The 24076-nt window shown below is 46.2% G+C and overlaps 1 protein-coding gene across 3 annotated transcripts in view; it reads left to right on the forward strand.

Moving 5' to 3' along the window:
- The window catches only part of BRD1 (bromodomain containing 1), a 552010-nt gene that overhangs the window by 114487 nt on the left and 413447 nt on the right, over positions 1-24076 (forward strand). For all 3 annotated transcript variants that reach the window (XM_078679620.1, XM_078679637.1, XM_078679628.1), the window contains exon 5: positions 9159-9287. In XM_078679620.1, coding sequence (XP_078535746.1) covers positions 9159-9287 — 129 coding nt within the window. The remainder of the gene's footprint in view (positions 1-9158; positions 9288-24076) is intronic.

Here is a 24076-nt window from a genome sequence, read left to right on the forward strand (position 1 = left end):
CTTGCTGTACTTCCTAATACCCAAGAAGGACAGGACACTAAGACCAATTCTAGACCTCAGGCCCCTCAATCTGTATATACACTCAGATAATTTTCATATGATCACTTTACAACAAGTGCTCCCATTGATGCAACAAGGCGATATCCTTACTACACTAGATCTCAAGGACACCTACTTCCACATTCCCATACATCCTTCTCACAGGAAGTATCTAAGGTTTGTACTAGAAGGACAACACTATCAGTTCAAAGTCCTTCCATTCGGGGTCACAACTGCACCAAGAGTGTTTACAAAGTGCCTAGCAGTAGTAGCAGCACATCTCAGAAGGCAACACATCCATGTCTTCCCATACCTGTACGATTGGCTCATAAAAGCCAAGTCATTCAACCAGTGTGTCCAACACACATCTCAGACAATTCAGACATTGCACAACTTGGGTTTTACAATCAACTAAACCAAGTTGTATCTCCAGCCCTCTCATGTACATCAATACCTAGGGGCTACAATAAACTCGTCTACAGCTTTAACTTATCCCAGACCAGCCAGAATACAGAGCATTCAAGCCTTAATCACAAGGTTTCAGGACCAACACTCTCTCCCAGCCAGTTTTCATGCAACTGATAGGCATGATGGCATCTTGCATTTTTATTGTACCATATGCAAGACTGCAAATACGCCCATTGCAAGAATGTCTAGCACATCAGTGGAACCAGGCTCAGGGACAACTCACAGACCTGGTGTTGGTAGACAGCTGCCCACATCACTCTCTGCAGTGGGGGGGAACACCAAAAACTTGTCCAAAGGGCGGCAGTTCCTCGAACCTGTTCCACAAATAGTACTTACAACAGGCGCATCCCTGGCAGGATCGGGAGCCCATCTCCTACACCTTACAACTCAAGGAAAATGGACCACTCAACAAAGATCGTTCCATATCAATCACCTAGAGCTGCTAGCAATATTCTTAGCGCTCAAAACTTTCCAAGTACAAAACAAAGCTGTCTTAATCCGGACGGACAACATGACAGCCATGTACTATATACAAAAACAGGGGGGGGGACACTCTCTACAGCTGTCCCAGCTTGCAAGGAACATTTGGAGATGGGCCATTCCACAAAACATATATCTGTTAGTAGAACACCTTCCAGGAGTTCACAATCAGATAGCAGATCTGTTAAGTCGACAGAGACATCAAATTCACGAATGGGAACTACATCCGCAAGGTCTTCTACCATTCTTTCACAAGTGGGGTGTCGGAGGGAAGGTCGGAAACAGAAGCGAGGAGGCCGTATGGGGTTAATATTGTAGGTTTATTTGAGAAGAATGACAGTGGTTAGGGAGAAGGTAATTAGGAAAGAGTTGTCGGATTGGCCAAAAACAGGTAAGGAAAGTGCTGTAGGGTTCTTTTCTGGTGTCCTCTGCTGTAGGGTCCGGTCTTCTATGCTTCTTTCCCTGGTTGTAGGTCCGCGAGGTACCGGCGAGCTCGAAAGAAGAGAAAACAGCAGTCACTATTTGGTTCCCTAAAGAAGGAGTAGATTGACCGTATCCACACCGGGTAGCTAAGGCAAAAGGTTGTTCCAAGGTGAAGGAGGTAGGGTGAGGAATCATACGGGGTTGCTAACCTACTTAGGGCAATTAGATTAGGTCGGGGTTTTGTGCCAGGTGAAGGGAGAGCGCCTAGAGCGGTATCAAGCAGTGCCCGGTGACCCGTTCCGCCACCCACCTCCCAGCCGCCCACTCTCCCACCCTTTTCTCCCTCCCTTGTAACCCGAGGTAACGTTCACGTACCGCTGTTTGCCACAACTCTCCTGAGTTGTGGCGGCTCGTGCGTGTCCCCCGGGTTCCACCAGTCTTCGGTCCAGACTTCCGGATCCTCGAGGTCGTCCGCGGCAGCCTTCTCCTTTTCTACTTCGTTGTCGTCCAAAGTTTCGGCGTCTCCTCCCGGCGTTGCAGTCCCAGGTTCAGCGAGCGCATCTACTGCCTTCTCTTCTGGCTTTTTCTGCCCCTCCTGACCTTCTCGTGTTGCTCCTGATTGGGTCGGTGGCCGGGGTCCGCCTTCTGGAATGACCGCTTCCGGGTCAGGCGCTGCGTACTGTGGGGCGGGGAAAAGAGTCGTAGTTATGGAACAAGCCGACTGATAGAAGCTGCCGTCTTCATTGTCGTCTGGGCGGTAAAGAATCCAGACATAGATCTGTTCGCCACACAAGAAAACGCAAAATGATCAGCCTTCACCGCCAGGTTTCCACACCCGCTGTCCAAGGGCAATGCGATATGGATGAACTGGTCAGGCAGATTTGCGTACGCTTTTCCTCCACTACCACTAATACCACTAATAGTGCGCAAGCTAAGACAACAGTCGCTAAAACTGATTTTAGTAGCTCCCACATGGGCACGCCAACCGTGGTATACAGCACTACTAGAACTATCCCTAGTTCAACACCAAAAACTACGTCTGACACCATCCCTGCTAACGCAGAACCATGGAGACATCAGACATCTAGACCCAAGCCAACTGAATCTGGCGATCTGGCTCCTGAGGTCTTAGAGTTTGGTTATCTTAACCTACCACCAGACTGTATGAATATCATTAAAGAAGCCAGGAGACCTTCTACTAGAGCTTGCTATGCTGCTAAATGGAAAAGATTTGCCATATACTGCAACAATAACCAAATTGATCCCCTAGATGCTTCCATCCAAAATATAATTTGCTACCTTCTACATTTACAAAGATTTAACTTGGCATATTCATCTATACCCCTACATCTGGCAGCAATTGCAGCATATTTACAAAATAGACAAATTCTGCATTTATGGAAGGATTAAAAAGAATCATTCCTCCCAGGTTACCACCCTCTCCAGTGTGGAACCTAAACATTGTTCTTACAAGGCTCATGGGACCACCTTTTGAACCTCTACACAAATGTGAACTGCAATTCCTCACATGGAAAACCGCTTTTCTAGTAGCTATTACCTCTCTTAGGAGAGTTAGTGAGATTCAAGCTTTCACTATACAAGAACCTTTTTTACAATTACCCCGTAATAAAGTAGTTCTCAGAACAAATCCTAAATTCCTTCCAAAAGTCATTACTCTGTTTCATTTAAACCAATCTGTAGAGTTACCGGTGTTTTTCCAAAACCCAGACTCTGTAGCAGAAAGAGCTCTACACACCCTAGACGTTAGAAGAGCTCTTCTCTATTATATAGATAGGACCAAAATCTTTCGCAAAACAAAGCAACTGGTTGTAGCTTTCTCTCCACCACATAAGGGCCACCCCATCTCTAAAGCTGGAATTGCAAGGTGGATTGTAAAATGTTTACAAATATGCAATCAAAAAGCAAAACGTACATTAACAGTTCCTCCTAGAGTGCACCCCACACGCAAACTAGGAGCCTCCTTGGCTTTCTAAGGGAACATTCCCCTAGAAGACATCTGCAAGGCAGCAACATGGTCTACAACACACACCTTCACTAAACACTACTGTGTTGATGTGCAAGCCAAGCAACAAGCTGCAGTAGGCCAAGCTGTCCTAAAAACTCTCTTTCAAACGACTGCAACGGATACAGGTGACCACCGCTAGGGGAGACACTGCTGCACAATCGATGCAAAGTGTAGAATCTACAGCTCATATGCCTCAACGGAAAATGCTACTTACCAGTATGCATCTGTTCTTGGCATGTATAAATGTTCACTTGGCAACCCTTACTGCCTATAGAAAATATCCTTCATAACATTTTTTTTCCAAAATGCCTGTGGCGAAGAATTTTTTAGAAGGTTTGAAGAAGGTTTTTCCTCTCATTAGGCATTCCTCACCTTGCTGGGAACTCAACATAGTCCTTTCGCAGTTTATGCAGGACCCTTTTGAGCCAGTTCACAAGGAATCCCTTCAACATCTTTCATGGAAAACCTCTATCCTCGTAGCGATCGCATCAGCCCGCAGGATTAGCGAGATCCAAGCATTATGTTTTCATGAACCATACAGTCTTTCACTCTAACAAAGTGGTCATTAGGACTCACCCGAAATTCCTCCTTAGAGTTATTTCAGATTTCCACATTAATCAGACCATCTCATTACCAACATTCTTTCATAATCCCTCTACTCCAGATGAAAGAACACTTCATTCTCTAGATGTGAGCTGTGTCTGGTGTTTTATCTTGATAAGACATGTGACATCTGCAGATTGAATTGTTTATCAAGTATTACTACTACTCTATTCTGTACTTATGAGTATCAATGGAGATCCCCTACGAGAGAAGGGATAGTTCCTTACCTGTAACTCCAGTTTCTCGTAGGAGAATCTCCATTGAAGTCATAAGCAACCCTCCCCAGTGGAGTGGACATAGGTAAACATGGGACCCAATATCATCACGCATTGCCCCAAAACAAACTGAAACAACTGCCACCTGCTGAGCATGATGGGATTCTGCTGGTCCCTGGGTTCTTAAAGGCACAGCCTCTATTTTTAACTCATATAATGGCAGCCTATGGGGCTACACTGTACTGCTCTCCTTCATCTCTATACTCTATTAAACAAGCATTTGCAATGCAATAGGTCTCGCAGTTGTTAGAGTTTGAGCCAGTGGCATTGTAAATGGCACTGCCTTTTATTTATGTTTTGGGTTTTAAAACGTAAATAAAAGGCATTGTCAATTACAATGCCAAAAGGTTAAACTCTCGCAAATGCGAGACATTGCAAATAACAATGCCTTTTATTTACGTTTTCGTTTTTAAAACATAAATAAAAGGCATTGTCATTTACAATGCCAATAGCTTAAACTTGCGTAAATGCGAGACCTATTGCATAGCAAATGCTTGTTTGTTGTTCTTTTTAAGTTATGTATGCTTGCAATAAAAATTAAAGATTTTAAAAAATCACACCAGTTTCCAGGGCCAGACCGATTGAGTTTGCCAATGCTTGATTTAAAATGTAATTGGTCTTCAAATCACCTTGAATTTTAAGAACATTGTTTGCAATGTAAAAGGAGAAAATAATATTTAACTAAATAATGGAAACAAATACATAACATGAATATATCAAGCGCTAACAGAATCAACTGCCTGATCTCCTAAGGAAAAAAAATGACAGCATGTATAATTTAATATTTTTCATTTGCAAGCTGTTTCCTTCTTCTTCTTAAATTGTTTTGTGGCTTTATAAGTAAAAATCTGCATTAGACAATGATTATCAGTTTTCATTCCTTCCAAAATACACAGTCTATAATTTAGAGTACAAAGAATATGGCAATTGACCTTCAAAAGCAGGTTTATGAAGATAAAATGTACCGCGCTAGTGAAATGGCTATGTCTCTATCTATAACGAGATGAAAGAAGCATTGGCGGCCAAGCCACTAGATCTTAACTCTGGGACTTCTTGGATTGTGAATGGTTTTGGCCATGCTGTGCAGCATGGCAAAAAAAAGGAATACAAAATAGCCTATGATGCAACTGAAACGTGGTTTTGTAGGCATGTGCACCACACACGCATGGTCCTGTAAATTATGCCGGCACCTTTTGTCTTATTTAGCGCTCCAAGTTGGATAGGTAAGTAAATAAAAAAATAATAACGTGCAAAAGCTTTTTTAAGAGTAGGTGAGGGAGGCAGCAAGGGGAGGGGGGCTATAAAAAACTATTAAAGGGTAGGCAGTGGTCCACAAAACTACTAAAGAAACAAACAAAAAGTAAACTTTTCATTTTAAACGCAGTCCTCTTTCTTTTAAGTACATCAGACTGCAGTAAAACAAGTCTACTCTACTGCAAGTCAATAACAGACATGGTGTTCTGCTTTTCCGACCAGGCCACCATCCCTGTGATAGCCTCCAACTATAGTGCTCCGCAATTTTTGTGACAGGATATTCGGAGGGGAAAGGATGTGGCTTAACAGCTAGAACAGACGACTTTGAAGCTGGGGCCCAGGCTCAAGGCTGATGGGAGACTCAAGCATCCTGTGATTCTGGGCAAATCACTTCATCTCCCCGTCCCCGGCCTAGAAGTTAATGTGTCCGACTGTCACGCAACTGGTGCTCATGTAAAGCGCTCTGAAACCTTTGGCTCAAGTTCGCGCTATATAAAACTGTAAAAAATACAAAATAAAGTACATCCGGCCCGTAGGCACAAGAGCACGTATTCACCTAGACATGCACTCCGTGCCTCTCTTGAGTGACTTTGTTGCTGACGTAGGAACAAGCAGACCTGTCTTCTAATCTCGGCAGCCTCGACTAAAACTTGTGCGCTCCTGGGCAGCACATCCCCACCCTGCGCAATGCTTCACTTATCTGCCAGAACAGCAGTGCATTGAGCCTGAAAACCAGTGTTTCCTGCTGTTCCTCTCCAATATCTTTTTACCTTTAGAGCAGCAAGTTAAATGCGACGCCGTCCCTTTAATCCATGCTCGAGGACGTGGGTCCCACGTGGAGCACGAGGAGTGGAGGCAGACAATGCTGGTTGGGGGTGGCACTCTCCGGCTGCACACCCCAAAAGAGAGCCGGCAGTCCCCACCAGATGGGCTGTCTCCCGAGGCGGGGGACAAGAGTGTGTGTGTGAGCAGCAGGACAAAGCAGAGACTTCAACCCCGTCAGCAGGTGCAGGGACCCGCACATCTGCTTTGCGAGATGAAAGAGCTAAACCCATTATCTGTGTTATTCCAGCGTCAGCCTCACGTGAATGAAAGAAACCGAGCCTCTGCCTGAACAACGCGGCCAGAGAAAGCAGTCCCATGCACACACAGCGACGTCATCTGCCCTCCTAGTGCAAGGAATACAACGCACTCCCACCCACACACACACAAAAGCACACATGCTAACCAATCATCTCACTGTCAAAACACCCACTTGAGTCCAGGTCTGGCCACATAGCAAAAACACACACGAGCAAAAGCGCACACAAGGGCAAACTTACACCCGCCTCAGACACGCGATGCACGCATACACCTATCCACACACACACGCACGCCCCAACCTGCTCCTGACTACTCCAAAAACACTTTTGCATCCAACACATATGCTCACAAAAACATTACACCCCGCTGCTTCATGCGCAATCCACTCACACAGTATTACAAAAACACTCATAAACCACCACAGCATGCACTTAGACTCAATTAACCACTTTTTTTGAAGGCGCCGTGGCAGGAGACTTCAGTGCTCTTGGTGCGCGCAGTTATCGCTTAGGAGCAACTGCTAGAAAGAGCGTGGAGATTTTCAGCTTTGCAGCGAAAATGCAATTGCATCTGCCCGGTGATCCCAGTGTAGACAACAAGCTGGCTCAGCGGAGCCGATCGGGGGAAAATAGGGGGGGGGGGGGGTGCGCGCTGCCAAACCTGAAGCAACCTGCTTGCAGTCGCTCTATGAACGGAGGCACTAGATAGGGCAGCAGAGAGGGTGACGGTCTCCATGCATTTCCAGGCAAAGGCTCTCAAAATTGAAACTTATGTACCGGAGCACGCAAGAGCCGGCGGGACCAGAGGGCGGAGGGGTGATGCTGTCTCACGCACTCCCGATATCTGCTCGCATCTCTGCTTGCCGGGCTCGAAGCAGTTACCCCTTTCTTGGGTAGCGTAAATGTTCCCTTAAAACGTGGCTGCTACCTTTGCTCTTGTCCTAGGGGTGTAAAACGATGCCACATAAGAAAGGATAACACGATTAAAACATATATTGCCTAAATATCTCTTTGTGTGATAATAACACTGACAGAGAGCCATATTGTTTCAAAATGGTTGCCGCGTCCACACAGCTGGGTCGAGGATGTTACTGTTGCCACCGAATTGGGGACGTCTCGTGTGCAATGGCTTCCCGTTAGACAATAAACAAGAAAAACAGAAGACGGAAAGAATCCACGGACGGAATACACGGAGGCCGCCCCGGAAGTCAGGCACGGTCGCCTGTGACGGGGGCGGGGCCACGTCCAGACCGGAAGAGGAGGCAGGCGGAGTCGATGCGTCTCGCGGCCCGGGGCTCCTGTGAGCGGTGTGGAGACCCGGGGCCGCGCTAGCAGGAGGTTGGGCGCCGCGTGCTGAGAGAAGAGTCCCCGACATTGCCCAGGTAAGTTTCAAAAGGCTGGGGGGGCTTGGTGCACTTGTGTGTGTGTGTGCGTGTATGCTCGTGTGTGTATGCGACGGCGACGGTGACGGCGGGGGAGGGGGGAAGGGGGGCCTCGGTGCACTTGTGTGTGTGCGCGCGTATGTGTCAGGGGGGGTGTGTCTCTGTATGTATGTATGTGCGTGCGTGCATGGGCGCTTGTGTGTGTATGCGCATGCGTGTGTGGTGCTTGCGCTTCCCAGGAGACAGCGCCTGGCCACAGCGCGCGTTCCCGTTTCAAATCGGCTCCAGGGATGCGCGCGCCCCAAACTGTCTCCTGGGGAGCACACTCCCTAACATAAGATCTCGGCGGAGACGCGCTTCCGCGCGTCTTTAGCCGAGACCTAAAAAGGGTTTGTGAAGGAGAATTCTGCTGTTTTGTAAAACCATCCTGACATTATACACATATGCAAATCTCCTGGCCCCTTTTTTAAGTACAAGATGAAGAATTGGGCCATTGTAGCCTATTCCTATAGACTGCATAAACTTTTTTTCTTTTTTAAGTGACTCTGCAGGCCTTCCTAAAGAAAGGCGAACATCTACACTTAAGAAGATATACTTTGAAAAAGTGCTCCGGGGTCCCCGTACATGGGGCTATTTAGTGCTTATGACTTCAACTTCTAGAGAACTGGATTTACAGACAAGAAACAGTTTCTTCTGCCAATAGTTGCAGTAGAAAACTAATGATGGGCTCCTGGGGGGGGATGAGGGGGGGGGAGTAAAGTTCAGTGTCTCACCTCAGTGTTTGGACTTCAGATCTTTCCAGTTGATGCGTTTGCCTTTTTAAGGCTAGACTGTTTTCAGAGTATTTCTAGGGACATTTGACTTTACTCCTAATGTATAATCACCATAAGACTCCCAGCATGTTGGCAGGGAGTGATTCAAACATGTGAGTGTATGAAAGATACCAATGACCGAGAACTGCAGTTACCGGTATGTACCATTATTCTTCAACAGAACACTTGTTAATGGTTACTTTTTCAACTAAAGTTTGTGTGCTTGACTATCTTTGCAAACCCAGGAGGCTGTGCATTTAATGTTGAAAGTTAAGGTAATAATTGATTCTCATGTTATCTTTGCATTTCGTCAGGTCAAATTTGAAGAACTTGCCATGGAGCTTCACTTAACTCCATTTACAGTGTTGCTGCGGACTGTCATCGATCAAGTGCAGGAAAAAGACATTGGTAGCATATTTGCCCAGCCAGTAAATCTGACAGAGGTACTGGATTTTATCAGTTGTGTAATGCTTAACACACTTTAGGTTTTGGTTGGTGTCTCACAATAAAGTTGCTGTTAATTCTGTACTGAATAAATCTTAGATTATTTCATTAAAAACAAAAAGAGACACTTAGCTTGATATCATGACATCGTAGTACTATTTGAAAAAATAAGCTTGCAACTGAAAAATTAAAGCATATTTTATAATAACCAAGTTCTTTCAAAGAAAATGTTAATTTATATCACTTTATAGCCTGTAAATGCTTTCAAAATAGTATTGTTTACGCTTCCAGGCTTATCAAAATTGTCTTGAAGATTTCCTGTAGAATTTGTCATTTTTATCATTATTACTAGTGAATTGTAACATATCCAGCCACAACAAGGTGAAATTTAATGGGTATACAATCAATAACTGTAGGATAATGCCACAAAAATTACATAATAGGATTTGAGGAAGATTGTCTAATTTTCCAAGCCAACCTTGTTTTAAATGGTGTGAATCTTTTTACCACCTTCGGGATATATACAATCCAAGCGAAACCTTCAACATCAGGCTAAAATTGCACTATAAAAATATCACAAAATACAAACCAATGATATTAAATGGAATGGGGGCTTCCCAAAAGATTAAAAACAGTGTTATGGGCCAGGTGAATATAAAATGTTATGTGGCCAGTTTAGGAAGCTAGCTCTCTATATGATATATCAAAGTGAGATATATCTTGTAAAGAGTCCAGGGGTTCCCTTATAAGTGGACAGGGGTTTGCTCTATCAATCCCAAGCTGCTCTTCGAGGGGGGACTGTGGTTGAGCAGCCTTAGGTTTATCATAGTGGAGTGCAAGACATCAGCAAATACACACAGTAGTCGATAAATGAGACACACGACTCAATAAGGAGATCCACACCAATTTATAGAGGTAACTCATATCTTGATAAAATGTTTAGGCACCAGAAGTAATTTGTTCAGTAAAGTGCTGTTTTCAGTAGAAATTCTTTTATGGTTAACATTTGTTTATTGTGTTTTCAGAACAAAAATCACCACCTACAACCAACCGGCCCGTGGGAGACCATCATAGAGTAAGAAATTAAAAGGAGAGCATAGACTAGGAGGAAAAGGAGGAAAGGGGGGGAAGGGACAAGGGGATCAGTAGGTAGAAATTCTTTGGATCTCAAAAAGTCAACACTTGGTGCAATTTTTAGAAGCTGCAATGTTATCCAATGGGAGGAAAAGCAAATGCGACATTCAGGTACAGTAGAGGGATGTAGGGGACCAATCTCCAGGAGTTAAGGTTAATGGTGGACAAGGTTCAAGCCAGCAGTAGCGGCACTAGGGCGGCTTGTGTGCAGGGGCGTAAAAAAGCTTTGGGTGCTTGTTGTTACTCTATGGGGATCAGTATTCACGAAAAAAACCTGCAGGCTCGGGCTGGGAGGTCAGTTGGACTGAACCAACAGGGGGAGATCAGGGCTCAAGATGCTTGGGGTCGAAGGGACACCTTTGACCCTCTTCTCCACGGCCCAGGGGTGATGGGTGCAGATGTGTCCTTGGGCGTCAGGTTTTTCTTAAGGGTGAAGGAAAGTAGGGTTGACCTACGGCGGAGCAGCACAGGGTGGTAGAAGGAGGCTAATTTAGGCGGATTTTATTGTGGATCCACTTACCTACCCTGATGTTTCTGGATATGCTCATGACGCAATTCACAACAGTGACAATGAGGCATGCAATTGCATGAACCGAAGATACCGCTGTAGGCACATTGATAGCCTCCGTGAGATCATTATCACTTTTTAATAAATAGAATCACACTTTTTAATAGAAATACGTGAGTAGGGTTGGGAAGTTGTGCCCCGTCCTGAAGAAGGAACACCAGTTCCGAAACATGTCGACGCACACCAGAGGTCTAGTCCCTAATTAAGACTCTGAACCTCGTCTTTTGCACACCTTTTAACAGCACCAGCTAGGGGTATGGAATAAAGTTTTTTTCGCTACACCCACTAGCCAGGTACTTTTTAATTTTCACCACACCCTTCACTCACATTAATCACGTGCACTCAACACACACCACACATAGTCATTACTTGTCAACGCTCCCGCGTAGTTACAGGTCGTAGCGTGCCGCATCCCCTTAGCGGGGTGCGAAGACCCCGATGATGAAGCATGACACCAAGGGGCCTGTTGGTGTGTGAGGGGTATTTTACACAACACTGAGTGTTCCCCATCACTGTGGTGCACACTGGTAGTAGGATTCTCCTTGTTTATTTTTCTTAAGGGTGGTCACAGTAGAGGGAGCCTGTTAGCAGAGGCTGCAGGTGATGTTGGAGAGCTCACTGTGGGTGAAACTATGGTGGACTGTGTCTCTGAAGGGCTCGGGGACCACAATGACACCATTGGCCCACTTCAACTTGGCCTTGGAGCGATGGGTGCAGTGGTGTCTTCAGGGGTCTGGTTTCTGTGGTCACAAAGCCCTCTCAGATGTCTTTAGATGCTTGTATGATGCAAGAAAGCAGGTCTGCTACTTCTCTGGAGGTCTTGGTTCTTGGGTGAAGTGCTGGCAGAGTTCCCGGGCTTCGGGGTCCCAGCAGCTGCAGGACAAGTCGTCTTTTGGCGCAGTTGTCGAAGTCAGCAGGCAGGCCAGCTGTGTTGGTGCCAAGACAGTTGCTGGATCATTTGTTCTTACTGTGCGACTCATCACGTCTGTCCTCTTCTTTCAGGTTGTCAGGATCTAAGCTTCTGAAGCCAGGGGCTCCCTTAAATACTGAATTTAGGGGTGTTAGGGGAGTATAAGGTAGTAGCGAATGGGCCACTCAACCTTAGGGTCACTATGCCGCCTATATGACCACTTCCTGTGGTAAGTGGGCAGAACCCTGTTCCAGAGTTCCTAAGTGTCCCAACAAAAAGATGGCCTCTTCTGAAAAGTCGTACCCACATCATGTAAGGCCACCTGAGGGGTGGTCCTAGCCTGGGGTGGGCACGCCTACCTGACTAGTTAATTCTCCCGTCTTTTTAGGTGCCAAAGGGCTCTCGATAAAGCGGATTTGCTTTCTCTCCTGTGAGGGGAGCTAGATTTGCATTTCAAAGGCGGAGCTTCTTTGAAGGTCACTGGACTAGGAGTGTTAATCAGTAGGTCATCCTGTGGGAGGGTGTAGGGAGCTGGGTTCTTGTTGCAAAACCCTCCCACATTTTGCCTGGTATTTGATGCAATTTTGACTGATGTGTACTGGGTTCCTGCTAGCCAGGTCCCCAGTACCAGTGTTCTTTCCCAAATTGGCACAACCTTTAGCACCATCTGGAATGCCCTAGTAAATGGTTCCTACGGCCTGAGATATTCAAGAGGGCTTAAAGACAGCAGCACAAATTTTGCCACCCTAAAGGACCCCTCACCAAGCACATGCAAGGCTGCCGTTGCAGGCTGCGCGCTTGGAGCAGACAAAAGTGAGAACACATGTCGCACATCCCTGGGTTCCATGTCCCCTTACACTGAATGTGATATTTGTAAGTCACCCCTACAACAGGCCTGACAGCCCTAAGGCAGGCTGCTGAAATACATGTGAAGGCATACCTGCATGAGCAGATATGCCCCTAAGCTGATCAGTCCTATTACTGCTAGCGCAAATGGACAGGGAAGCCATTTTTAAACATGTGCTGGACACTGGAGAAATAAAGTTACACGATGGCTGCACTGAAAATAGGGATGTTTGGTATCAAACATATCATATTAATAAACCCACACTGATTCCAGTGACGGATTTACCAATATATGCACTGAACGGTCAGATTGGAGGTGCCTCCTAAAAACCTACCAGCCTCTAGTGTGCTCCCTGACTGTTTTCTGAAATCCTGCCACCCGAGTCACTATTCTGACTTCCTAGGGTGAGAACCTCTGATTTCAGGAGGTCCAGAACAAAAACCTGTTCGGGAAGAGAGTGCAACATCCCCTCTCACAGGATGACCTTCTGAGTAGTCTCCCCAGGCGGGCAAGTGTCAAAGAGCTGCCAACTTTGGAATGAGAGAAGAATCATCTGACCTTGTACTAGCCTTGCCGACCTGTCTGCATCCTAGCCGAAAACTGCACCAAAGTCAACTTGTCCTGCAGCTGTTGACTTCAGAAGCTTGGGGGACTGCCTGCCTTCGATAGAGATTCAATACCTCCTGTGAGCAGCATACCTGTTCTCTTGCACCCTGCAGGATCTCCGAAGCAAAGGCTCTGAGGCCTCTAGAACAGCCAAAACCTGACACCTGAAGTAGCCACTGCACCTGTCACCACCAGCCCGAGTTAAAGTGGGCCAACAGTCTCAACCAGGTCGCCCAGCTCTCCAGAGCTCTGGGCCATCCTGGTTTCACCCCTTGAGGACTCCCCAACGTCGCCTGCAGCCTCTGCACACTGGCCCCCTTGACCGCAACTGCTCCTGGTAAGAAAAACCGATGTCTAAAGTCATCTTGTTGTGTTTGCTATGTTCGCCCTAAGTGGCCAGGGGTATGCCCAGACATGTGTCCCTTGCTCCCTGTGCCACTGGATTCAAACTAGCCTGGCTGATGAGTGGTGTTACCCAGAAACCGGTCCCAGGATTCTTGTTCTGGTCCAGGGAGTACCTGACCTGGCTGGTCAGACTGGATTGATCCCATGCGGAGCATGGTCAAGACTGATTTGCATATGGTGGAGTCCAAACTGGGGTGTTATAGTGAGCAAAAGATCGATTGATTCAACCCTGATCTCTTGACTGGTTAAAAATGTTCAGCACTCCACCCATCATCTTGTTGTGTTTGCTAAAGTCACCTCTGCATTCGCGGCCCCCGGGCTGTGAAGAAGAGGACCCAGGTATCCCTATGTTCCAGAGCATCGCAAGACTTGAACCCCCTTTGTTTGGTCAACCCTACTTTCCTTCCAGCCAGAGCCAGCATCCTCTGTTCACGGTGACCGATCTCTGTTGTGACTATTGGGCTCCTGATGCTATTTTGCACCCTGCACCCAACCGCCCTTGTGCCGCTGGTGGTAGTACACCACCAGCAGTACGCTGGTGCTGCCTAGGACCTCGGCCACCACTCACCTTAACTTCTGGAGATCTGTCCCGTATGTTGCCGTACTATACCCGTTTCCAGAACTCGTTTTTCCTTCCATAGGATAACATTGCAGAACTCAAAAATTGCACATGTCCACTTTTAGAATGGAAAGGAATTTATATTTAGAAAGTACTAACCTAAACAATTTTTCTCTAATGCCTAAACATATACAAAGATTCTTGTTATTTTTTTTTAATTGGTGTGAATCTCCTTGAGTCGTGTGTATCATTTATTGATGATTGTGTGTATTTGCAGCGGTCTTGCACTCCTCTGTGTTAAGCCTAAGGCTGCTCAACCACACTACCCTCTAACAGAGCACTTTGGGTTGCATAGCAAGCCCTTGCCCACTCATAAGGAAACCCTTTGACTCTTTACATGGTATATCAGATTTTTGATATTTCACATAAAGAGCCAGCTTCCTATATTGGAGGTGCAGCGGTGGGATACAAGACTTGACATTTGCCGTACCACTTGGCTGATAAGTGATTATATAGAGGAATCCAAAATGGCCTCTAGTTAAAAATATTTTTTTCCGATGTAATTTTTTTTCTAAATTGTTTTAAACTAGCTCTTAGGGCCTTGGTTAAGTCCCTTTGCAAAACTGTTTAGAAGTTAAAAAGTGATAAAGTAATTTAGGCTTTTAGAAAAATACTTTTTTGAAAGTTCAGTAACACCATGTCTGAGCAAGGGCCCTCTCAGGAGCTCAACCTGGCACATTATCAGCTTTTTAGGTTGCCCCAACTTAAGGAGCTCTGCAAAGCATGGAAACGTTCCATGGGACCTAGACCCACAAAAGTTCATCTGCTGCAGTTGCTGGCAGAAAACGACAAGGCCTTGGCAAGGAAAAGTTCCACCACTGGAGAAAATGACGGGAACCCAAAGGTGGATGATATTAGCACTGACTCCACGTCTACCCCTACAGGTAGCAACACCCCTAGGAGTACCACTGATAGCACCTGAGAAGAGATAAATACTGAAGATGCAGATCTTAAGAAACTAGCCAAGAGGATAGCATTAGAGGCTAAATTCCTGGCTATAGAAAAAGAAAGAGCAGGTGGCAGCAAAGTCATAAATAGTGAGAAGGACAACACTTTTGACCCGAAGATCCCCAAAAGGATTGTTCCAAAATACTCAGAGTATGATGATCACTGTTCCCTGGAAGGTGCGCGCTTGGGCGCCCGCGCACCTATGACAATCCGAGCGCGCAGTGTCTTCTTTGAAGCGCGCACACACAGCACATCCCCTGAGAGGCAGGTATTCATGTTGATCGCAGCGGCCTGTAGAAGTACGACCGGCGCTGCGATCAACATGAATACTTAAAGAACAAAGCAGACAATCTGCCCCAGCCGATCTCTATGAAGAAAGGGCACGCAGTAAGACTATAGGCCCAACGTGCCGTGCGCTTTCACAATCACTGACATATATTAGTGATTGTGAAAGCCACGTCATGCTTTTAGACTTGCTGCATGGCTTTTGTTTATAGAGTGCGGCTGCAGACAGATTGTGTGCCTTTTTGAAAGTTTTCACCTTAAATGCAGCCCATGTATTAGTATGTCGGGTGCTGCAATTAACATGAAAACTTTTTAAAAAGACACGCAACCTGCCGCGCTCTATTAACAAAAGGCATGCAGCAAGGCTTAAAGCACGGCATGTGCCTTCACAATCACTAATATATGTTAGTGATAGTGAAAGCGCCCATCGTGCTCCTCGACTTGCTGGGGGGTTCTTCCTTAACAATCCCAGGAGGCCTACATTCACGAGTCCCAGCTTTACGAGGACAGGGGGCAGTACGTGGCATGGTGTGAGGAGGCAGGATAAGAGCCCCAAAAGCGGCCTTTTTTAAAAATCTCTGGTTTCCAAGTGCCCCGTGGCTCCAGAAGAATACCCACGAGGCACTGGACCCAGTTGGCTGCCAGGCCAAGCCCGTCTTTTATGTCCATGCAGAAGCAGCCGACAATGATGTGCCCAGGGTCACACACCACACATGCCATGCAGGGGAGCTGGGATTGGAAACAGGCTCTGCATGCACAGCTAGGCTCAGAGTGCAGCAGGAACTAGAGCTAGGCTCAGACAGCGAGTTCTGTGTTCATTACAGGCTCAGAGTATAGCAGGATTTGGAATTGGATGCAGTTGGGCCTCAGAGTACAGCAGATTCTGGGACAAAAGTGAATGCTAGGCATCCTTAGCAGAGCAGGTTCTAGGCTCTGTAGATCCTCGTGCAGGCTCTAGGGTCGGGATCCTCGTTGTGCAGTAGCCCTAGACGTAACAGAGCTGGTATGTCTGCTGTGTGCAGGGTGTAGATTTTGCAGGCTCAGTGCAGTTTGTTTTAGGTGGTGTGGAGCTGGACTCTGGGTGAAAGCAGATCATTCTTGGTGTGGACAGGCTGGGTACGGAATGCATGAGGCAGAGGGGAAGAGGGACCCAGCTGCATCATCTAAAGCTGCGTGATCTTTTTATGTGAAAACTGCAGCGTTGCTTCCTTCCTATAATTCTTCTTCCACTGCACACGCCTCCTGGTGTATATTAAACGCTCCCAGATGTCTGACGTTTCCAGACGTGATGGCTTGCGAGCCAGGGGCTGCATGCAGTACAGTAAATAAACATCGTAGGGGGCTTCATAGCCCTTTTTTTGAAGATCACTTTATCTTATTTGTGAATAATAATTCGGAGACTGTGACAACTGTCTAAGCTATTAGTTTCAAATTCCCCTCTTTGTTCTCCATCTACCCGGGTTTGCTTGGTACATCATAAACGTGCTAGAATATTCTGTGTCATCTCATTGGCTAAGCTTTTTAAAACGTGATGGGAAAGTTGTGCCCAAAATGCACTTTTTGCACTCACGTTTTATTTTATTTTTTATGTCAGAAAACTCTTCGGCCCACCCTTGAGAAAGTGGAACTCAATTCTTTCACTGACTCACTTAGTTTGGGGCAGGTACGATGACATACCACGTTCAAAGATCATCAGCCGCCAATTAAGAAAATGTGACTCATGGTATCAATTCTCCATAGAGACAGCGTCACTGTGTTGCATACTCTGCAATGATGTAAGCACCCGACACTGCAGACAGGCTACAGGCAGATTATGCATCGATACCGCGCACTACATGACACTTAGGATTTTAGGTCGAGCCTAGAGCTAGCGTGCATGCGCTGCTATGCGAGACATGTTGTGGTGGAGTAGCGAATAGAAGAACCGCCTACTCTCCGCCCATATTTGCCATTGGCTTGTGTCATTGCCTGTCCTAAATGCTATTCTGAAAAGGGGGTGGTGATGGACAGAGCATCTGAATTAAACAGAACCCTCATACCCAGTCAAAAGATCAGGGCTTGATCCACCACCGTTTTTTAGCTCACTGCACCATCCCAGCTCAGAACCTGGCTACATGCAAATTAGTCTGTCCCTGGCCCAGTGCATCCTGGGAACAAGGCAGACCAAACTACCAAGCTAATTCTTTACTGGAAAGGAAACCAGCTTCCGGGGACCGGTTTCTGGCATTGCAGCCGTCTTCGGCCCGGCTTGCTTGAATCCTGATGGTGCAGTGAGCAAGGGACTCACATCTGAGCATACCCTGCCACTCCTATAGTGGCCAAAACGATTCTGAAAAGGGGGTGGTGATGGACAGAGCATCTGAATTAAACAGAACACTCATACCCAGTCAAAAGATCAGGGCTTGATCCATCACCGTTTTTTAGCTCACTGCACCATCCCAGCTCAGAACCTGGCTACATGCAAATTAGTCTGTCCCTGGCCCAGTGCATCATGGGAACAGGGCAGACCAAACTACCAAGCCAATTCTTTACTGGAAAGGAAACAAGCTTCCGGGGACCGGTTTCTGGCATTGCAGCCGTCTTCGGCCCGGCTTGCTTGAATCCTGATGGTGCAGTGAGCAAGGGACTCACATCTGAGCATACCCTGCCACTCCTATAGTGGCCAAAACGATTCTGAAAAGGGGGTGGTGATGGACATCACATAAATGCTGGCTTCTAAATCGTAAATGGGCTTGTTAGTCCCTCCTTAGTATTGCCTCCTCTTCATTTGTCACCTCCACTGTTGCCCAGAAGGTGCGCGCTCGGTTAGACATTTTATGACAAATGTGATTTTGTTTCATGTAACATTCATGAAAAATGTTTCTTTTAGATCCAAACAGGATCTCAGATATGAGAAATGGGAGGATGTCACAGTGATTATTTGCAGTAGTGTTAGTGAGCTTCTACTATATTACAATATTGGAAAATACATCACTATCCCTGAATATTAACTATAAACACATTGAGAATTTGAACCTGTGTGTCAGTGCGCTGTTGGTTATCTGGCCAAAGAGGACACGAGAGAGCTGAAACTGAATCATAAATTCAAAGGTGATCCACACAGGGGCCCCTAAATATGTTTGGCCTAGGGCCCTTAAAATCCTTAAGATGTCCCTCAGCCGCGGCTGTGTAGTTAGTTAGGAAAGCAGAGGTTCACTGGCGCTGTGGAATGAGGCAGGTTGCCCTGGTTTCCTAATATACATTAGTGTAATTTTGCCATAGTTACAGATGCTCTGCTCTGCACCTGTTCATTTCCAACGTGACACAACCAGTGTATGCCAGTCTCCAACACGAAGGCCTTCCCCAGGGCCGGACTGGCTGTAGCAGGCTTCGGGTGTTTGCCCGGGATACTGGAAGGGTGGGAGCCAGTTTAGGAGCAGTGGGGGCCTGTTTTGTTCTCGGGGCAGTTTTGCAGCAATGCTGCTATATCAGCCCCAGTAACAAAAGCAGCAGTGCTGGGGACCAGTTTTGTTCAGCAGTAGTGCTTGACACCCCCTCTCCCCCTCCGTTCCGTAAAAATTGCCAGGGCAGCTTTGGGTTCCCAGTCCAGCCCCGCCTGTCCCATCAAGCAGGCCTCTGCATTCCAGTACCTAGGTCCCTAATCTGCACAACAAGCAGGAACCCCTCTCGCTGCACCCACACGCGCGGTCGTGGTCTTGGCGCACAGAGCCATGGCTTCAGCGCACAGAGACCTTATACTGCCGCACAGAGAGAAAAAAAATTAGAGGGAACATTGGTGATGATATCACCAAATGGTTTACACTTTACAGCCTTTGAGAGGGCCTGTAAAATTAGGCAGCTGGAGAAGTAGTATTGGGGCTCTCTTCTTTGGGAAGTGGTCTCAGAAAAGTGTAGGGATTGCCTCCTGACACTGAATGAGGTAGATGCTGAGTCCAATGGCCTCATGAATGATACCCTGATTGAGGGATTTGGACTCACCACTGAAGAATATAAGGTCAGATTCAGGGAGACTCAGAAAACCCAGAGTCAGTCCTGGATGGATTTTGTAGATTTTTCAGTGAAAACACTGGATGGTTGGTTGAAGGGAAGTCAGGTGTAAGATTATGATGGGCTTTTTAATTTGCCTATGAAAGAACATCTGTTAAGTAAGAGTGGGAGAAGAAGGGGTAAAAACAAGAGTTTTCCAAAAACTAGTCATGGAGGGGTGACCAAAAGAAAGGGGTTGCTATGCCCCTCAAGAGAAAAAGGTGGCAGACTATAAAGGAAGAGAGTCCTCTGTAGGCCCCCAAAAAACTATCAAGTATCAAGGCATTTTGACCTCTTTAGGAAGCATTTTAGATCGCTCGATAAATTTTAATCGGGGGGCTTTTTACATTAGGATAATTTGGGGAATTTATATACAGGAACTCGAACACCCTTCACACGCTACAAATTCACTCTTTCCTACCGATTTTAGACGATTTCTAACAGGCGTCTGGCGGCGGTGGGCGCCATCTTTGGAGTGGTTGGGTGAGCGCTCTAGTCGCGCCGGACTCCCACCCTCCTAACCCTATATAATGTGTGTCATGGCCAGACGGCGCAGCGGGCTGGCGCAGCGGGCGCGCCGTGCGCGCGCCGAAGCCGCGCCAAAGCCAAGCCCGTCTGCGCCCGTCCTCGACCAGACACGGCCTAGGGCCAACCCCCCTGCATCTTCTGAGTCATCTAGGCTTGTATATACCTCCAGTCAACTCACTTCCTTAAATAAAACCCTATGCAAGGCTCACGATCCTCCGATATGCTCATATGCTGATCCGATCGGAGGCCCATTTACATGTACACTTTGCACAAAAAATACTCGGGAAACAACTACACCACAGAAACTAATACGGGCGGCGCTTGTGAACGTCCGCTCGCTTCCTTGCCATAAAATAGATATATTAGAGTTAATCAACACACATGCTATCGACCTCCTGTTCCTAACGGAAACATGGGGAGATGATGCATCAGGACCAGATTTCAAAGCCGCCATGCCAGAAGACTGCTGTGTCTACAGGCAAGATCGCATATCAACTAAAAAAGGTGGAGGGATTGCAATAATATACCGCAACAGCCTCCGAGTCAAAGCTGTTGATCTAAAGCATACGCACTGTGAGGCATTTGCCTTCACAGTTACGCTTGCTGCCAACCAGTCACTTATGGGTACTCTACTGTATCGACCCCCCGGCTCCTGTACTGCATTTCTGTCACAACTTCATCAACTGAGTGAGCTAGCTGTTGAAAATAAATATTTCATCTTACTAGGAGATTTCAATTTCCATCTGGAATCCCTAACCGATAGAGACACCTTCCAGCTCATCAACGATTTACTTCCTGTGGAACTTAGACAACTGATCATGACTCCCACACACAAAGCAGGACATACGCTTGATGGTATCTTTACCAACAATCCACATATCATCATAAATAAAATACTACCTCTAACATGGTCCGATCACTCTGCAATTTTATTTGATATCAAAATCAAAACCTCGGCATGTAAAAATATATCACCAAACCCTTACCAAACCACCAGAGACTGGAGAAACCTTGACCATGCTCATCTTACACAGACTCTCACTGATGCATTCGTCTGTATAGATACTGAAACAGATCCAAATACTGCAGCCACTAGATATACTTCAATCCTGGAAGGAGCATTTACAACACTAGTTCCAACTAGAACATCTAAATACAACAGGAAAATCCCTTCGGCTCCTTGGTTCTCTGAACAACTAAGATTACAACGACAACACTGCCGTAACTTAGAACGCCACTGGCGCAAACATTATAATTCAGCAGATAAAATAACATATAAAGCTGCACTCTATAACTACAAGCAGAGAATATCTATAGAAAAAAAATCTACTATACCACCCAAATAGACCAGGCCAAATGTATCACGAAAAAACTGTTTGAAGTAGTAAACCATCTTGCAGAACCTTCAAACCCGCCCACTGAAACATCTCAAACCCTCTGTAATGCATTGGCGGACTTTTTCGCTGAAAAGGTTACGTCTATATTCGAGGACTTCACTCCAAATTCCAATACCATTCAACCAACAAACACACAAATAAATCTGAACTCACCAGTTCTTATGGAATTTACTAAGATACATCCGCAATATACTCATAAATTAATCTCGTCAATTAAATCTGGCTCCCCATTGGATCCCTGTCACCCTTCTATACTCAATACTATCTCAGACATCATTACCTTACCGCTGACACACATCTGTAACGCTATGTTCTCAACAGGTTCATACCCAACAATATGGAAAAATACTATAATTAAACCACTTCTCAAAAAACCATCACTAGACCCTTCACTACCTTCCAGCTACCGTCCCATAGCATCCTTTCCGTTCCCAGCTAAGATCTTTGAATCAGTCATGAATAAACAGCTGTCCGAATTCATTCATAATCATGACCTTTTAGATGACACCCAGTTCGGCTTCCGACAAGGTCACGGGACAGAAACTGCCCTGATCAAGGCTGCAGATGAAATAAGAACAACGATGGATAACGGCGGACAGGCTGTGTTGATTTTGCTGGACCCATCAGCGGCATTCGACACGGTCGATCATTCTACTTTGATCGACCGTGTCGAGGCCATCGGTATCAAATACAAAGCCAGGGATCTCATTACATCTTTTCTGGCAGACCGTAAACAGGCAGTTAAATTAGGCACATATACCTCTCCCACTTTTTCTCTTCCTTGTGGAGTTCCACAGGGTTCCTCGCTAAGTCCGACCCTTTTTAATATCTATGTTTTGGACTTAGCGAGGGTAATAAAAGCCTACAACATCAATTTAACAACATATGCCGACGATACCCAGTTGGTATTATCTGTACATAGAGACGGTCCTACAATAGCAGCAAACTTCAAAGATGGTATGAGGGCCATTAGCAGTTGGATGTCCTCCAACTGTCTAAAACTGAATTCAACAAAGACGGAAGTAATGTTGTTTGGTAAGATTCAGCCTTTGTGGTCCCCCTTATGGTGGCCGGAGGAAATGGGCAATCCACCTGAACCAGTCAGTAAAGTTAGAAACTTAGGAGTTGTTTTTGATGATAAACTCCTTTTCACCATCATGTGAACTCGGTAGTCTCATCATCATTTAACATCCTACGGAAAATCAAGAAACTCCTTCCTTATCTTCCTATAACAGCAGGAAAAACACTAATTTCAACACTGGTGTTCTCACGCACTGACTATTGTAATGTCCTCCTCCTCAATGCACAAGAAAAGGTCATCTCCAAACTCCAAATGATACAGAATGCCTCAGCTAGAGTTCTACTGGGCATTTCAAAATTCAGTTCCGTTTCTGGACATCTGAAACAACTACATTGGCTTCCGATTAGAAGTCGTACAAAATTTAAGTCCCTTTGTATTGTCTATAAGGCAATTAACAACGTTGGACCTAAATTTCTTAGGAACTCATTCAAACCTCTTACCACCCCCAGAACGCTTCGCTCTAATACTGCTCACCTGCTTCACATACCCAGAACGAGGAGAGTTAACTGGGGTGACAGATGCTTCACCATCGCGGCTGCAAAATTATGGAACTCTCTTCCCCTTACCATAAAAACCAGTTCTACATCGGATTATCTTTAGAAAGCAACTAAAGACATGGTTGTTCTCCCAATAACTTGATTATTTCAGAAAGTACATAAAGAAACGCTTCAGAGATCTAACATTAGTTGTATCAAACATAGCTCACAGCGCCAAGACACCCCTGGGTAATTGCAGCGCTTTAAAAATTGCATAAATAAATAAAATAAATAAATAAATAAGTAGTGTTGGCTCTGAGACATCTCACAACACAAAGGTGGATACCAGTGTAAGGGCCGGGACCCCAAGAAGGCTTGGGGTTCCTTAACTGTAAGTAGACAGCTTACCTAATCAAGGACTCTTCTTGTCCTAAAGACAAGCCTACTAGTATACCTCCTGGGGTTGCTAGTTTGGCTTTTGAGGATCATCTCTCAGATGATGAGTTCTTCCTAGCCTTTAACTGAAAGTGGGACCAAAAGGTTAGTTGGAGATTCCAGAGAGAAGTCATTCCCAGCTCCTTAGAGGGAATGACCTGGACAGGAGGATGTAAACCAGAGTAGGCCCTGCAACAGTCCAGCCTCACTCTTCCTTGCCTGACATACTAGGAAAACTCTCCCAGATTTTTGCTGAGCTTCCGAGCCTGTTGACTGGTGGGGGCCTTGTGTAGGGAGCTGGGTTCTTGTTGCAGTAACCCCCCCAACACACACACACACACTCTCTCTCTCTCTCCCTCTCCCTCTCCCTCTCCCTCTCCCTCTCCCTCTCCCTCTCCCTCTCCCTCTCCCTCTCCCTCTCCCTCTCCCTCTCCCTCTCCCTCTCTCCCTCTCTCTCCCTCTCTCTCCCTCTCTCTCCCTCTCTCTCCCTCTCTCCCCCTCTCTCCCCCTCTCTCCCCCTCTC

Source organism: Lissotriton helveticus, chromosome 1_1 (genome assembly GCF_964261635.1).
Source record: "Lissotriton helveticus chromosome 1_1, aLisHel1.1, whole genome shotgun sequence".
NCBI lineage: Eukaryota > Metazoa > Chordata > Amphibia > Caudata > Salamandridae > Lissotriton > Lissotriton helveticus.